The following is a 17,619-nucleotide window of genomic DNA, read 5'->3' as shown; positions in this document are numbered from 1 at the left end:
TCATAACTTTTGAACCGCTAATCCTATCTGAATGCTTTAAAAAGTGTTGTAAAGCGGAGATTCTCATTTGTCTTATTTGGATATTCAGTGGCTCCGTAGGCCACGTGATTATATCATTAAGCCCAGAAAAACACACGACTGAGTACTTTGACATAAAACAAACCAAAAACAAGGATGAAACAGCGGTACATATCGGATAAAGCACTGGAATTTGTCTTCGCGTCACTAGGCGATGTCCCGGTAAAATCGATTCCGACGCGGAGTACAGCCAGCGGATCGATCATTTATATTATGTATATTATGTAAATTATTCTTTTATAGTTCATAAAGATCATTTTCACTATTTTTTCTGTTGCACTCTGTATATTTCTCACTCATTTTGTTTGTAGTTTGTGAATCGTTTGTATTGTTCAGGAGTTTCTGTTTGAGTACACAGTAAAAAACACCCAATTGTTGCTTGCCTTTTTCTTAAAATTCTGGAAATTCATTCATTCTTAGAGAACACAAAAGGAAAACTGGGACTTTAAATTAGCTAGACTGAAACTTCAAGTTCTCCTGTTTATAATGATATATGACGCTTGATGCTGACTGCTAGAATAGGTCTTTAAAAACAAAGAAAAGTGCAGGTGTGTCAGGTGCCCCAAAAATGTTCTAGGTCTTTAAGGGTTAATATTTAAAAATGAATAAATTTAGACAGCCTAAATATTAGTACTGTAAATGTATCGTTTTTTGGTAAAAAAAAAATGTTTTAGTAATATTTTATATTATATGTACATTATATATTTTTCTTAAATACTTTTTTTAACAGTGGAATAGTATTTTGGAATAGTAATATTATTTTGTAAATATTTTTTATGTGGTAATAGTAATAATCATTATGAAATTAATAACTATTATCATTATTTCACAGTCTTATTGATATAAAATCAAATTCAAAATAAGCCAATTTGTGCAGCCCCATAAACAAGCACAGCAAAATAACTTGGCAACACTGCAAATCTACACTATCAATAGTGTGAAATGTCTCTCTTCTATGAATATAAGTGTCACTCGCACACACCTGCTCCTCCACTATGCGGCGCTGCAGAGTCTCAATATAATGCTGCACAGCCATGTAGATGAAGCGATACTGGGCCTCTGTCTGTACCATTCCTGAACGCTGAGATCGCACCATCTGGATAGTCTTGGGCACGTCGATATCACAGTCCACTCCTGCACAACACAGACAGGGTCAGATCTTACTTCAGGCGAAGCTGCTACTGTGGCCTGATTTAGGCTGTAGGGCCTACTAATTAACAACAAGAGGATCAACACAAGATTACTCTAGATGTAGGAACTTTACCCTTTTCTCTGATGATGTCTATTAAAATATCAATCACGATAAACGTTCCTGTTCGTCCAATCCCAGCACTGCAGGAGAAACAGAAATGCAAGTTTACAACACACTCGCTTGATGATGAAAATATCTGCACTAATGTGTCACACTAAAACCTGAACTAAAAACCACAAATATTTTGATTTTAAGAGGTCATTAAAATCAGCTCATGAAAGTCTGTTTTCAGGGTTTCTGCAGGTTTTATGAAGGTAAATTTAAGACCTTAAGTCTTAAAGGAATAAAATGAAGGGATAAGTCAATACGTTCTCTAGTGATGTATTAGCAACTCTTCAAAGTTTAAAAATACAGCTTCCAAGTCTTGAGAAATGAGAAACTGATCAAAATGCATTAAGTTTGATTAAAACTAACTGCCAATGGGCTCAGAAAAATCAACTTGATTCAAAGGGAAAACAAGTTTTCGTTCCCCATTGACAGATATTTGTTCTTGTTTTAAGTATAAACTCACTTAATGTTGTTACATTTCTCAGAAAACGAGACTTCATAACTTCATTTTGCATTTGAAGTAAATGTATATTGATTTGAAGATGTTTAGATATTTGTATAGGAAAACAAGACAAAAATACTGTGGAAAGTATGAATTTTTTTTGCAGTGCATGCAACATGTAATGCCACAAATTTATGAATTTAAGACTTTCTGCATTTATTCAAGACATGGATTCGAAAACAGTAAAACTCAACTGTTTAACTCTAGGGGAGTTGGAAAATGAGCTTATTTTCAAAAATAGTGGAGTGTTCCTTTAAGGCCTTAATTTGTGCAAGGGTGAATTTTAAGACCCACAGAAACCTTGTTTTTTGATTGTGTTCTCATAACCTGCAGTGCACCACGATGGCTCCAGCCCCGGTTATGCTCTCCTGCTTCATTTTGACCTCTTCCAGGAAGTCCAGCACGCCGCCAGGGTCTCCGGGCACACCGTGGTCAGGCCAGGCGCGGAAATGGTACTGCCACACTGTACGCTCAGTATTACCCTACAACATCAGCCAGATCACCGGCCTTAGAGAAAGACTCTTGTGTTTTGTGGTGATGTAACCATTTCGGTTTTACCGTACCTGTCCAACTTTTGACAGCTTCAGCTCTCGCAGGATGTAATCATGTGCGCACGTTTCCTTCACGTTCCGCACACGCATGGCTCCGTATTCCTTCAGCGCGGACACGTCAGGCCAATACTTCACACACTTACTCTGTGAAGAAAAACACAATGCGTCTCAGAATATTTCATTACTGGATATGGATTTCATATTTCAATATTTCAGCTTGAGCTAAAAAATTCATCCAATACTGGATATGGCTTAGTGTGATTTTTAAATCACAAAGGCTGTGATTTATTTAAAAAAATATGTGCGCCGCATGTATCCGAGTGACGCAACATGCATCAACAATCTTTCTAATTCTCCAATGAGAATAAGAATATTTCCAGAAAACCTTCCAGAATGTTTTGAAACTTTCAGAAAGTTTTGGAAATTGACTGGAAATGTTCCGCCTCTTTGCAACCCTAGTTATCAGCAAAAGAGCTTTAAAGTCTCCCTACAGTTTTCCTCCAAAATAAAAGTTCTATGGTTTAACATTTGAAAATTATCATAACGTTTGAAAATTAAGATGGCTATAAATGTTAATATTGTAATTTTACTGTTGTTCAATAAAATGAGGTTATTATTATTTTATTAAATACTCGATTTTTATTTTACAGTGAAATACCATCACTTCAATACCACGACTGAGGTGCCCTTGAGCAAGGCACCGAACCCCCAACAGCTCCCCGGGCACCGCAGGAAAAATGACTGCCCACTGCTCCGGGTGTGTGTTCACGGTGTGTGTGTGTTCACTGCTGTGTGTGTGCACTTTGGATGGGATAAATGCAGAGCACTAATTCCGAGTATGGGTCACCATACTTGGCCACATGTCACATGTCACGTCACTTAAATAGTTTAATTACAATAGTATTATTTCTAATTTTGTATTACATTTTGTAAATATTCTTTATTTAGTAATTATTAATATTATTATTGTTATTCTTTTCTAGCCATACTGATATTTAATCAAATTCAAATATAAGCCAAATTTTGCATCCCTACAAACAAGAACAGCAAACTTGGAGCAATTTTAGTATCATTGAGATATTATAGTTTTCTCTATTATTTTGAATTCGTTTTTATTTTTATAATTCCCATTTTCATTTTATTTTTTAAGTTTTAGTAATTTGTTGTGCTTTGTCATATTTTTTAATGTCTATATAGTTTTATTTATTTTTATTATAGTTTTAGTTATGTTAATTCATCAAGTAACTGAATTAAAATAGAAATGTTGCCTTGGCAACTAGCTGAAATAAAATGATTTTTTATATTTAATTTTATTTCAGATGTCATATATTTTATTTAAAATCATGAGAACGTTTTTTAGTTTTTTTTGTTTATTTTAAAATCACAATTTGAATCATAAATAAATAACCAAATAAATTTGCAATGAGATTTTTATTGTCCAAATTATGCAGCTCTACTTTCCGCAACAAATTTCAAGCTTTGAAAATACATTATTTCACATCCTACAATAATAACTTTAGTACCATTCCAAATGTATTTAAATACGGTCAAAGTTAGCATATTTCTTTGCATATTTCTTTTAGCAATATAAAAACCAGTCCATGAATCAGAATGAAAATGTCTGTAACTGGTCCAACCATTGGGAAACCCCTCACCTTTCCCCGTTCCACTTCCTTCGTGGTCATGACGATGACTCTAGTGTTCTCCTGAAACACCATCCTCCAGAAGTCACTGATGGTGTTTTGCAGGCAGCCCTGCGTGGCGATGTAGCTCCTCTTCAACTTGGAGTTGTTGCTTTTAGTCTCGATATCAGGCTGGGAACCACAAAAACCATGTTACTACACTTATAAATACTGAATCATTTGACAGGACCTGAAGGCACCTTTATTACCATGATGGTGTTGGCGTTGATGTAGTCAGAGCCCGGTTCGTTCGCGTCACCATCGGTCAGCACGACTCGTGTGTGGTCGACTGAGGAGAAGACACAGAGATAACAATAGTAATGACACTGGTGGTTCATGTGGTTCATGTGATTTTGAGAATTCTGCATGATGATGATGTTTGCTCACAAGGAAGAATGTTCTTATATCTGTTCTTGTTTTTGTTTTCCGGCCGTTGGCCCTCCTTGCGACTGTACAGCAGTTTACACTCCTGCTGCTGAAGCGTCTGTGGACACAGAATTAAAAGTGATTGTCAGAACTCGACCCTTTATAATGAATACAGTGACTGATCAGCTGAACAGACCATTGGTCAATCTGGCACTAAACTGTGTGCTGAGTGGCTCTCACCTCAAACTCCTCCCAGAATCCCTGCTTGACCTTATCTGTGGTCTCTGCCAGCTTGCTGAGCTCTCGTACCCGACTTTCAATCTCTGCTGCATTGATGCGGGTAGTGTTCAGAGGCTGCAAGAAACATAACACTGCATTGGAAAACTCTTATGCCAGGAATAATCTCTTTCAGTTCATCTCAAATAAGTGTTTAGGGATGTCAAACGTACCAAGTACATATACACTAGCGTTCAAAAGTTTGGGGTCTCTTCTGCTCACCAAGACTGCATTTATTTGATCAAAAATACAATAAAAATACATACATATTAACATGTATTTTATTTATTCCTGTGATCAAAGCTGAATTTTCAGCATCATTACTCCAGTCTTCAGTGTCACATGATCCTTCAGAAATCATTCTAATGTGATGACTTGCTGCTCAGGAAACATTTCTGATTTTAGGATGTTTTGATGAATAGAAACTTCAAAAGAACAGCATTTATTTGAAATCAAAATGTGTAACATTATAAATGCCTTTACTGTCACTTTTGATCCATTTAATGCATCCTTTCTGAATAAAAGCATTAATTTATTTAAAAAAATTCTTACTGACCCCAATCTTTTGAACAGACGTGTATTCATTTAGCATACGATTTTGTGATTTAAAAGTGCGCTTCTCAATGCATGATTACTCTCATGTCAATGTGTGTCAATCACACACCTGTTTGAGCTGCAGGACTGTCCCCAGTGTTTCCACCATAGGGTTTTTCTTGTAATGCTCCACCAGGTCTGTGAGCGAGTCAAATTTCTCCCCACCGCCAACATCATACTTCAGATCATGCTGATAAAAGAATAATAGAAATTACAGCCCATTTATAAAACATAACACAGGTAAACAGCCTTTTTATTACTGTGATTTGGAAATAAATAAACCTACTAACTATTTAAACAGGATTCCAATCTAGACCAAGACCAACAATTAAGTAACACAAACACAAGAATGCATTTTAGCCTAAATATCTAAAGCACTGCTGACATATAAATTAATAAATAAATATGTGTATATATATTTTTTTATTATTATTATTATTTATTATAAATATAAATATTTATGTAAGAAACAACTACTTGAAGAGTATTTAAATCGCAAAGTTGCATCTTTTCATTTAATAAACAAGTAAAATATATTTTTTTAATCTACTGTACATTATTTGAGCTCACTAAATGACTAGCTGGTTGTTTAACACTTAGTTAACCATCCTAACCCCTTTGTAATTTAAAAGAAAACAAATGTGACGTGCAAGTCAAAATTGTAAGTGACCTTTACCTGGCAGCGTATCATGACGTGTGTGACTTTGGGTTTGCCGTCGCTGGTGTCCGTCTTGTCATCTCCAGTCCGTACGGAGAGCACAAAATCTCCCGGGTGACTCTGACTTTCTCTCACCAGGAAACTTCCATTCTTGCCCTTCTCTGTCAACAGCTTCTCGGCCTCACGACCAGATAGGTGACCATGAAACCACCTTGCAAAAAATAAAGGACAACATCAGAGGAGGGTTTTCAGGTTCAGACGCCAATAAAAAGGCCTATAAAACACAACTATCATGGAAGGACAGACGGATAATCACCTCTCAGAAGTGGGATCGGCACAGTTGAGTGGGTATTTCAGCTCAATGACGTCTCCGTTTTTCTCTTTCAGCTGTCCGTGATGTTCCATGTAATACTGCACCAGCTCAGCCAGAGTGGCAAACTTCTCTCCACCGTACAAGTCATAATAGTCTCCCGTGTTTTGGATCTTAATGTGGGTGACGGCGCCATTTCGCCTAGTGATGAGAAGAGCTTCAATTCAGCGCATATAAAACTTCAGTTTATAATAGCAGACAGTAAAAAATGTTACAGTAAATATCTGTACATAACTGTAAGCTATCTTGCCATATAATGTGAAAAATTACAAATGGTTTAACATCATATTACATGTAATTTTACTTTAAAGCACTGTCAAATTTATGGTTTTGCAAGTAAAAATTATGAATTACTATATAATTTATTGAAGTGCTGCACAATAAATTTATATTTGCCCACTGGTTATTAATCCTGAAAACATTTCATTTTCAATTTTACATTTTCATTATCTTGCATTTATAACAAGCCTCCACAAGCTTTCATGCTTGCGGTTGCCAGATGTCAGATGTTCTGCCGGTGTGTGCCCTCCTTCCATGACTTTAATACTGAGTAATCTATGTTAAAATGTTTTAAGGGGTTTTAATTTAAGGGTTTCAAATGCTTGATGAATTCATCATTATACAAAAGTTATCCGTGTGTCATGAAGAGAAACACACAGACTGCGAATACTTTAAGCTACCAAGTGTCGCTGGACAGCTGACAGACTCATAAACACTGATATTCACACACAGTACTGTATTATTATGATGGATATCAGAACTTTTTATGGTAAATAGCTTTTAAATAGAGTTTAGTTTGTAGTTCAAGTAGAGAGGTATGTTAACATTATATCACTTAATGAAATACAGTTGTAAATATAATGCCATCCTGTAAACCCTGTCAGTATTTTATGATGAATTTCTGACTTTTTTTAAACTTCAAATGTAAGCTTTTGTTACCTTTTAAATTTAGCAGGATATTTCTACACTGTAGTCAAGTGCATAATATGTGACCTGTTCTGGCAAAATGAGTCACAATGAGCACATTTTTATTTTAAGACCTTCAGAATGACGTATGATTTGTTGGAATCGGACGAAAAATGACTGAGCTACACCTGTTTGAAGTCGATAAGAGTCAGCTTTTGTCAATTTTGAGAAAACTCGAGATAAAGTTTTCTGAAGGTTCCAAAGCGAAATCACAGAGCAATGTTTGCATCTTTTCCTCCAGTTCTTTTCTTAATAATAATTATTACTATATTAATAAGCACAATATAGCTATTTTTTTTATTTTATCTTTGTTATTATAAATAAGAACAGATGCAAAAAAACAGTAGAACAAATATAAGAAACAAATAATGCATTACATTTTTCATTTTACATCTAAACAAAAGCATTCAAGTAATAAAACCAAATAATCAAATGTAAAAATCCCTTTAGTCTGTTAATTACAAATTGATTATTAAACCTACAAATGTAGTTCAATCAAGAGCAGCGAGTGATTCTTTTATTGTTAGATTAACATTGTCATAATATTAATGTTACACATCAGATGTTTTCTCCAACAGTTCCCCAAACGTTCCCTTAAGACATAACAGATTATGTTTGCGTGAATACTTAAATACTGTAATTCTGTGTATATGTGTAGCCTATATTTATCGGGATCGCGTGCTGTCAAAAGCGCCTTTATGTGTGCGCTTCGGATGACAGTCAGCGTGAGAAACGAGCGGAGAAAAGGTACTCCTCTCAGAAAACGTACAAATAAAGGTAATTAAACATCTAAAATTATTATTTGGAGCACTGGGATCGCTAGACGAGGGCTTAATGAACTCATTTTTGTGAAACCCTCAAAATCATTCACTTTTTTTTTTTGCCTGTAGCTCAAAATTAGCCCGTGCGCATTCCGACTCATTTTGCCAGCACGGGTCACATATATGATTTTTCCAATTAACACTTTTTATTCCCAGCCTGAATCCTGATTTTTCCGTCACCTCTCACCTGACAGAGAGCGTAAAGTCTCCAGGATTGCTTTTGCTGGGACGGGCTAAGAAACTGCCGTCCACACCACGAGTGAGGAGAAGGTTCTCCGCCTCCACTCCAGTGATGTTGGGGTGGAACCACCTACAGACACAAACACAACACCATCAACACGTCCTCACATGAAATACTGATGCATTTTGCATTAAAGGGGTCATATGATGCTTTTTTAAAGATCATTATTTTGTGTATTTGGTGTAACAGAATATGTTGACATGCTTTAATGTTCAAAAAACACATTATTTTTCAAATACTGTACATTATTGTAGGTCCTCTATGCACCGCCTCTCTCAAACGCTTAGTTTTCTACAAAGTCCCTCCTTCCGACAAGCACAGTCTGCTCTGATTGGCCAGCTGAACCAGTGCATTGTGATTGGCCGAACACCACAAGCACCTGTCGGAAATGTAACGCCCCTTACCATAATCGCGAGCTTCATCTTTCAAAATAAATGTAAAGACAGAGCCCGAAAGGAGAACAGAGTCTCGTGACAGACACAGTGATGAATATGTGTTTGCAGTACACAAGAGCCGTTTTAGGGGGGCGTGGCAGAGTCTTAACTTTGATAAAGAATATCTCTTTGGTTTTGAGACTTTAGTCTTTGCAACTTCAGGGATCTTATCTATGCACAATCAGCTTATAACACTCCAAAGAGAAAGGAAAACTTGAAATCGCATCATATGACCCTTTTAACCCTTTTTATTCAGCAAACAAAACAGCTACTGACCAGTAAATAAACAGTAAACATAAAAGTAACTGCAGAAATGTCAGTAAATATTAAACACTATCAGTGTTTCCCCTAGGTTTATGGCCTAGGTTTATAAACACAAGGTATATACCTGTTCTATAGGAAAGGTCACTTTAAATGACTTCTGTTGTGATCTGGCGCTATAGAGAAAATATAATTAAATATTAACTTGACCTTCAAGGGGGGCGGGGGGTGCCGTTGGGGGGGCGGGCCGCCCCCCTAATATAATGGCAGGGGAAACACTGACTATCATATGAAAATAGATCATTCAGAATCAGAAGCTAGAGATGCAGCTCAACAATAAACCCATTTTAGCACATTAAATATAGAGAATATCAGTGTTATTTTAGTATCACTGATATACTATTATAGTTTTTATTATTTATTTTAATATTTTTTTATTTAAAATTTAATTTTTAATGTTTTTGTTGTGCATTTTTGTCATTTTTAGTAGTTTTTTTTTTAAATAATATTTTGTATTAGTTTCATTTTTATTTTCTCTCTTTATTTTAATTTTAGTTACAGTTTTAGTCATTTTGTTGTGTTTTTATTGGTTTTGTTTTTATTATTTTTTTAAATATTTTTTGATAGTTTTTATTCATTCTTATTTCAGTTTCAGTTTTATTTTTGTACATCAGGGTAAACTAAATTAAAATGAGAAATGATGCCTTGTCAACTAGCTGAAATAAAGTATTTTGTGTTTTATTTTATTTCAGTTAACGTTTACTTTATTTCAAATAACAAAGTTTAGTTATAGTCATCTATGATAACCCTAGACATTACTGGAACAAAATAGTGCAATATATGCCTTTGTGTTTGTGTACACTGCTGTTCAATAATTTTTTAATGTTTTTGAAAGAAGTCTCTTCTGCTCATCAAGGCTGCATTTATTTGACCAAAAATACAGAAAAACCAGTAATATTGTGAAATATTATTGCAATTTAAAATAATGGTTTTCCATTTTAATATACTTTAAAATGTAATTTATTCCTGTGATCCTGTCAGCATCATTACTCCAGTCTTCAGTGTCACATGATCCTTCAGAAATCATTCTAATTTTATGCTGAATTAATATCAATATTGGAAACAGTTTTGCTGCTTAATATTTTTTTGGAAACTGTGATACTTTTTCAGCATTCTTTGATGAATAAAAAGTTAAAAAGAACAGCATTTATTCAAAATAGAAATCTTTCACAACAATATACACTATCGTTCAAATGTTTGGGGTCAGTCTTTTTTTTTTAAAGAAATGCTTTTATTCAGCAAGGATGTGTTAAATTGATAAAAAGTGATAATAAAGTCTTATATTGTTAGAAAAGATTTCTATTTTAAGTAAACACTGTTCTTTTTAACTTTGTTCATCAAATAATCCTGAAAAAAGTATCACAGGTTCCAAAAAAAATTCTAAGCAGCAAAAATGTTTCCAATATTGATATTAAATCAGCATATTAGAATGATTTCTGAAGGATCACGTGACACTAAAGACTGGAGTAATGATGCTGAAAATTCAGCTTTGATCACAGGAATAAATTACAGTTTAAAGTATATTAAAATATAATACGATTATTTTAAATTGCAATATTTTTGGTCAAATAAATGCACCCTTGATGAACAGAAGAGACTTCTTTAAAAAAACATTAAAAATCTTACTGATCCCAAACTTTTGAACAGCAGTGTATATACAGTGACACCAAAACAATTGCATTATGCACAAATCATAACTTTTTGTCAATTGTTTTGTCAAGTGATGCTTGCTTTGACAGTTTGTTTCTAATGCAATTTGACTTTCGTTTTCCTATATAATGAATTATGCAGCCATCTATTAATCTTATCTCTGTCTATCTATAATGCAGATGACACGAAAACAATATAAACACAAGCTGGCCAGATACAATAACTACAATAATCAAAATAACTCAAATTCACACCACACTGCTGTCATGTCATACTTCAAAACAGTGTCATGTTCCTGTTGATCATCCCCATCTGTCGTCAAATTAACAGCAGATATGAAACATGATCATTAATCAGACTTTCAATGTCCTAACATCAGTTAATTGCTCATCAGACCGACTCTTTCAGACTCAAACATGTCCAGTCTCGCCCTGTTGGGTTTAAATCATTAAACTGCCTGACATTTCAATTAAACACGCTCAGTTCGCATTTTACACTCTTAAAACACTTGAAACAAACATTTGTTTAATTTATCATGAAAACAGGATGCCCGACAGCGATAAGATATGTAAAATAAATGAGAAATGGAGAGAATATTGGGTTTGTTTTTGCTAGTTTCTCACCTTCGGGATGTCATCGCTCCCTCCCTCTGTTTACTGTAATTTCACGAGCTTTTCGGGTAAATCGACCGTCCCGTGTTCAGCGCCTCATACGGCAGCGGTTCCCGCTCGGTTTGGGTTTGGACAGACGGACATGAGTGGATAAAATGACGGGAAAGAGGGACCGGGAGCGCTAGGCCGCGGCGGCGGAGAGTTTTCTGGAGTCGATTGGAGAAACGTCACCAAAGCTGCGACACACAGCGCGCGACGCGCCGCACTGACGCGCCCTCTAGAGGCGGAACACAAGAACAACAGAACAAAAAAATATTTAGATTTTAATTTAATATACTGTACATACTGTATATATATATTTTTCATTATCATGATTTTATACTATACTATATTATATATATATATATATATATATATATAATACAATTTTACAGAAATTAAGTAAATTATAAAATAAAGTTAAATTATCTAAAAAAAACAAAAACATGAATTTATAGGATGTGTATTTTATGCAAATATAAATATTTTAATCATCGTTATCAAAGAAAAACAAATTTTTTCCCTCAGAGTTGCATTTTAATGTTTGTGTTCTTTTTAATAAAAAAGCCAAATTGCACCAAAATAATTCCATATAAATGTAGTAATAAAATAAATCGGTTCTGTACTTGTGTAAAACACAATTCAGGTCAATGTCTTGCAGTCACCTGTTTTACAGGATAAATCCAGCGCTCTGACAAGTCAACTGTTCCACTCCGTTTTTATTTTCTCCCGCTCGGTTTGGGTTTGGACAGACGGACATGAGTGGATAAAATGACGGGAAAGAGGGACCGGGAGCGCTAGGCCGCGGCGGCGGAGAGTTTTCTGGAGTCGATTGGAGAAACGTCACCAAAGCTGCGACACACAGCGCGCGACGCGCCGCACTGACGCGCCCTCTAGACCTCCGCCTTTATCGGTCCAGCGCGGCGTAAAGTCTCTTTTATGGGTTTCGTCCCTCATTAATACAGCGCACCAAACATGTTTACGCTCTCGGAACTCGTCGTGCTCCTCGGCGCGCTGTCTTACACGGCGAGCGGCTATTTTGTGAGCATCGATGCTCACGCGGAGGAGTGTTTCTATGAGAACGTCAACTCGGGCACGAAAATGGGCCTGATGTTTGAGGTCGCCGAGGGAGGATTTCTGGACATCGACGTGGAGGTGGGCATCAAAAAACACCTCTTATGTTCATAAATGTCATTAACAATGAATACTAGCCCATAAACAGGCGCTGTAGGATGTTTGCGGGTTTCGCGGTCTGCTCACACCAGATGGTGCATGAAGCCGGAAGTGAATTGCTGGCTGTTAGTGATTATTAATGCTTACATACTAGATTATGTATAGGCTTAATGTAAGGCATTGTGTGTACTGATAGCATTTAGAAGGGTCGAGGTGAAAGTAAGAGTAATCTAGTTTTGTTTGGTCTTACGTTGCTTCCACCAGATGGTTGTTAAACACAAATACTGTGGTATTACTATGGTATTTTGGTCCTGGTACCATTTGTAATCCAATAGTTTGCTTGTTACTATATACTATGTATGTGTGTGTGTGTGTGTGTGTGTGTGTATATGTGACCCTGGACAACAAAACCAGTCATAGTTGACCCATACAATGTTTTTTTGGCTATTGCTACAAATATACCCCAGCGACTTAAGACTGCTTTTGTGCTCCAGGGTCACATATGTGCATATATATAATGTGTGTGTTTAAATGCATGTGTATGTTTACATTTATCTCACACACACACACACACATAGATATTAACTATCAACACATCTGTACAAGTTTTGACACCCGCAGATGTTTTTGATGAGGTTTACCTAATGTATTGTTTGTCCTGAACAGATTACAGGTCCGGATGGGAAGCAGATCTATAAAGGAGACCGCGAGTCCAGCGGCAAGTATTCTGTAGCCGCCCATATGGACGGGATCTACAAGTTCTGCTTCAGCAACAAGATGTCCACCATGACCCCTAAGATTGTGATGTTCACCATCGACATCGGCGAGGCACCCAAAGGACAGGACATGGAGACAGAGGGTGAGCGTGTAAACTGACGCAGGGGTTTCTGGGAACTTTGTTTTTCATAGTGTGCTCTCTTTTGCTCCATATGGTAGGGTTCCCACAGTCTCGGAAAACCAGGAATCTTTCAGGCAACTGGAAAAGTCATGGAAAATAAAATATTTGTTGACATTTCTATAATGAATGTCAGGTTTTCTGCCTAGTTCTAAAATATTTCAGTTGCCTTGAAATTTCTTTATTTCTATATATCAGGGTTATTACAGTAAAAATTAATTGATTGAAATGAATAACTTGAACTCAAATATCAAAAAATGCTAATCATTTTAGCTAGTTAAAAAACTATATAGGCGTATTTAAAAGAAAAAAAAAACTAATTAAGCTAACAAAATTACTAAAACTTTAACTGAAATGAAAATGGAAAATATAAAAATAAAAACGAATTAAAAATAAGTGAAAATTATAATGTTGTTGAATTTACATGCTGCATATGCAGAAATGTTTGCATTGATATAATCATTGAGTAAATTGCTATTAATTTATTTCCAGCTAATCAATAATTAAAACTGACATGAAAATTCAAACTGTAGACATATAAAAAATAAAAAAAACGAATAAAATTATTTTAACTAAAGTTAAAATGAAAATAATCAATCAAATAAATAAATCAAAATAAGTGGAACCTATAATTGTATCTCAATTCTAAAATGCCTCTATATTGTTAATATTTAATTTATTAATAATAATAAAAAAAAAATTAGTACTTATACAGTGCTGAAATTATGATTTAACATGTTTTTTTTTTCCTCTAACGTGCTTTCTTCCCTGTTCAGGAGGCGGTGACAGCTGGGATGGTAGGAATAGACTGTACAGTAGATCATTTTAACATCTGTTGAGCTTTAAACATCAGTCTAACTGCATCTGCACTTAAATTTGCACCTGTGTGTATAAAGACAGTGTGGCCAATGAGCTGAACATTTCACTGACTGATGTGCTCATAAAAATATTGTTGAACCCTAAAGAGAGTATGGTGTGGATTTTGTTTACAGATATAACATGAATGTTGTTTGATCATAGAAGAGTGTTTTATCATTTGAAGTTATCATTGCCTGTTTTGCATTTTTTAAAGGGGTCCTATTATGCTCTTTTACAAAGTCTTGATTTTGTTTTGGCGGTGTACTAGAACATGCTCTCATGCTTGGTGGTTCGAAAACATCGTCTCGTCTGATGCACTCACTCAACCAAGCGTTCTAACCACAACCTCGCCCCTCCCCACCCCCCAACCATTCAAATTTATGTAGGTGGGAATTATTTTTAATGATATTCTAATGGGCCGCTTTGTGATATCACAAAGCCCGGAAAACAAACGCTGTAGTCCAAACGAGCCGTTCGCTGTAGTTCTTGAAAAGGGATTTTTTAAAAACGAAATATCTCCCTTTGGAGTGGACTTTGAGATTTGTAACTTTCTAGATCTTTTTTATGCCCAAACATACACACTGACTAAAATTAAAAAAGTGAAAAAGCATAATAGGACCCCTTTAACTGAAGTCTATTCTGGTATTTATCATTTATGCTCTATACAGAAGTGTTTTTATTAATGAAAACAAAAAACTAAAGCCGTTTATGACTCTCGCATGTGTATCGGAGACGTTCACAGTTGGTTCCAAACTTTTATATTGCTGTTTGTAAAAATTGGTTTTGTATTTGCATGCTGCATAAGCAGAAATGTTTGCGTAGATATGATCATTATGAGTAAATCGCGATACATTTAATTCCAGCTCATCAGAATAAGCTGGAGGAGATGATCAACGAGCTGGCGGTTGCCATGACGGCGGTCAAACATGAGCAGGAATACATGGAGGTCCGAGAGAGAATACACCGCGCAAGTAAGACATCCGCACTGATCACATCACCACCGCTGTCGTCGTTGATTTTTACGCAATTATTATTTTGCAGGGTTTTTAAAAACAGTGAACCCATGTGCATGTTTAAATGCCCTTTGAATTATTATTAATATTATTTTAATTTTGACATTGCATGAAACCAGCTGTAATGTGCATATATATATGACCTGTAGAATTTTTTTTTATTTTTTTTTTACATTGTTTAAATGGTCTTTGAATTATTATTTTAGCTTTGGCATTACATTAATCCAGCTCTAATATGCATGTTTAAATGGCCTGAAAATGTTGTTTTTTTATTTTGACATAAACACGTCACATGACATGAACCCAGCAAAAATATTTAAAATGGCTTTTGAATTATTATTAATATTATTTCAATTTTGACATTGCATGAATCCAGCTGTAATGTGCATATTTATATGGCCTGTAGAATTATTATTATTTTTTTTTTACATTATGACATGAACCCAGCTCTAATATGCATGTTTAAATGGTCTTTGAATTATTATTTTAGCTTTGGCATTACATTAATCCAGCTCTAATATGCATGTTTAAATGGCCTGAAAATGTTGTTTTTTTATTTTGACATAAACACGTCACATGACATGAACCCAGCAAAAATATTTAAAATGGCTTTTGAATTATTAATATTATTTCAATTTTGACATTGCATGAATCCAGCTGTAATGTGCATATTTATATGGCCTGTAGAATTATTATTATTTTTTTTTTACATTATGACATGAACCCAGCTCTAATATGCATGTTTAAATGGTCTTTGAATTATTATTTTAGTTTTGGCATTACATTAATCCAGCTCTAATATGCATGTTTAAATGGCCTGAAAATTTAGTTTTTTTATTTTGACATAAACACGTCACATGACATGAACCCAGCAAAAATATTTTAAACGGCATTTGAATTATTATTATTATTATTATTATTATTATTGTAAATATATATATATTTTTAATTTTGACGTGAACCCAGCAAAAATATACTTGTTAAAAAAAAATTCAATTAATTTTGGCATGACATGAACAAATATTTGTATGTTTAAATGGACTTTGGAATATTTATGGAATTATTTATTTTTATTTTAGCATGACATGAGTCCAGCTAAAATGCATATTTAAATTGACTTAGAATTATTACTATTTGAATTATTTATTTATCTGTTTTTAGCCTGTGTGTATTAAACTTGCTGTCTAATTTTGTCTGTGTCCTCTAGTCAATGACAACACGAACAGCAGGGTGGTGCTGTGGTCTTTCTTTGAGGCTCTGGTGCTGGTGGCCATGACCCTCGGACAGATTTACTACCTGAAGAGATTCTTTGAAGTGCGGAGAGTCGTATAAAATCCTGTCTGTGTTCCACAACATAAACGCATCGAGTCTGTGATTTACCAGTTATACGAATTGGATGTCCAATTCAACAGAGATGGGAAGAACTTGGTTGTCCGCTAGTCCACCAGTCTTTGTTTTGGTTTTTATTTGCCCCAGTTGTAGATCTCTTCATTGTTTGTTTGGTAAGGGGTGCGATTTTGAATTGTTAATTCATTGAGTTTGTTTTAGCCCGACTTTATTTTGAACAGTCATCTTTGTATTTTTTTGCTTGGTGTTTCTTCTTCAGTACTGTTACGATTGCACATTACTATGAGAATGAAGTAAAGGTGATGATGTGGCGTTGCCCCAATACTTGGTTTAGGATTGTATGGAATTAGCATGATGTAATAAAACCATAACATGAACAGTGTTGTGAGTGAATGGGAAGTCAGCGGTCGTCAGGAGCACATTTCATGTCATTTTCACTGCTCATTATCATCACATTCAGTTATGCCAACGACCTCCATGGCACGTATTTAAACCTGAAGCTGGTAAAGTGGTAAAATGACTGCTTAGTTACTTTCGCAGATTTTCTGGTGTGTTTTTTTTAAATGTTTAATTCAGTTTCTTTTCTTTATCTCCAGTCTCTTCACACGGGAAGCACTCTGTGTAGTTTTGTACTATTTTTGTTGTCTAATCCAACTCTTACATTAAAGAAAATGCAAAAGAATTTGGCTAAGACTACTGGTGAACTGATAATAAAACTGTAAACCTCTGAAGTTCAATGAATATGTATGTCAAATATGGATTTGATTTAATAAACATGAAACGTTCTTAAAATATCTCCTTTTGTTATCGTCTTTGTAGATTTGGATGCACAACATGGAAACTCGCAGCAACATTTAAGTCTTACTGCCATGT

The 17,619-nt window shown here is 35.0% G+C and overlaps 2 protein-coding genes across 3 annotated transcripts in view; one reads left to right on the top strand and one right to left on the bottom strand.

The window, feature by feature from the left end:
• The window catches only part of LOC107706767 (tyrosine-protein phosphatase non-receptor type 11-like), a 14,800-nt gene extending 3,122 nt beyond the window's left edge, over positions 1 to 11,678 (bottom strand). For both annotated transcript variants that reach the window (XM_016510576.1, XM_016510575.1), the window contains exons 1-13: positions 11,434 to 11,678; positions 8,352 to 8,474; positions 6,324 to 6,518; positions 6,026 to 6,218; positions 5,420 to 5,539; positions 4,720 to 4,833; positions 4,501 to 4,597; positions 4,323 to 4,402; positions 4,087 to 4,245; positions 2,444 to 2,575; positions 2,208 to 2,362; positions 1,343 to 1,410; positions 1,061 to 1,212 (exon numbers count right to left, since the gene is read on the bottom strand). In XM_016510576.1, the coding sequence (XP_016366062.1) occupies positions 1,061 to 1,212; positions 1,343 to 1,410; positions 2,208 to 2,362; positions 2,444 to 2,575; positions 4,087 to 4,245; positions 4,323 to 4,402; positions 4,501 to 4,597; positions 4,720 to 4,833; positions 5,420 to 5,539; positions 6,026 to 6,218; positions 6,324 to 6,518; positions 8,352 to 8,474; positions 11,434 to 11,447 (1,602 nt within the window). In that variant the 5' untranslated portion in view covers positions 11,448 to 11,678. The remainder of the gene's footprint in view (positions 1 to 1,060; positions 1,213 to 1,342; positions 1,411 to 2,207; positions 2,363 to 2,443; positions 2,576 to 4,086; positions 4,246 to 4,322; positions 4,403 to 4,500; positions 4,598 to 4,719; positions 4,834 to 5,419; positions 5,540 to 6,025; positions 6,219 to 6,323; positions 6,519 to 8,351; positions 8,475 to 11,433) is intronic.
• A 671-nt stretch (positions 11,679 to 12,349) lies between these two features.
• On the top strand, positions 12,350 to 17,540 carry LOC107706766 (transmembrane emp24 domain-containing protein 2). Its single transcript, XM_016510573.1, has 4 exons — positions 12,350 to 12,615; positions 13,300 to 13,492; positions 15,250 to 15,357; positions 16,607 to 17,540. Exons 1-4 carry the CDS (start codon positions 12,436 to 12,438, stop codon positions 16,729 to 16,731), a joined length of 606 nt encoding a protein of 201 aa, XP_016366059.1. The 5' UTR covers positions 12,350 to 12,435; the 3' UTR covers positions 16,732 to 17,540.
• The last annotated feature ends 79 nt before the right edge of the window (positions 17,541 to 17,619 follow it).

The sequence above is a fragment of the Sinocyclocheilus rhinocerous genome, unplaced genomic scaffold (assembly GCF_001515625.1).
Source record: "Sinocyclocheilus rhinocerous isolate Xijiao unplaced genomic scaffold, SAMN03320098_v1.1 scaffold864, whole genome shotgun sequence".
Taxonomy (NCBI): domain Eukaryota; kingdom Metazoa; phylum Chordata; class Actinopteri; order Cypriniformes; family Cyprinidae; genus Sinocyclocheilus; species Sinocyclocheilus rhinocerous.
The sequence above is the reverse complement of the archived record's forward strand: the minus strand, read 5'-3'. Positions and strand labels throughout refer to the sequence as shown.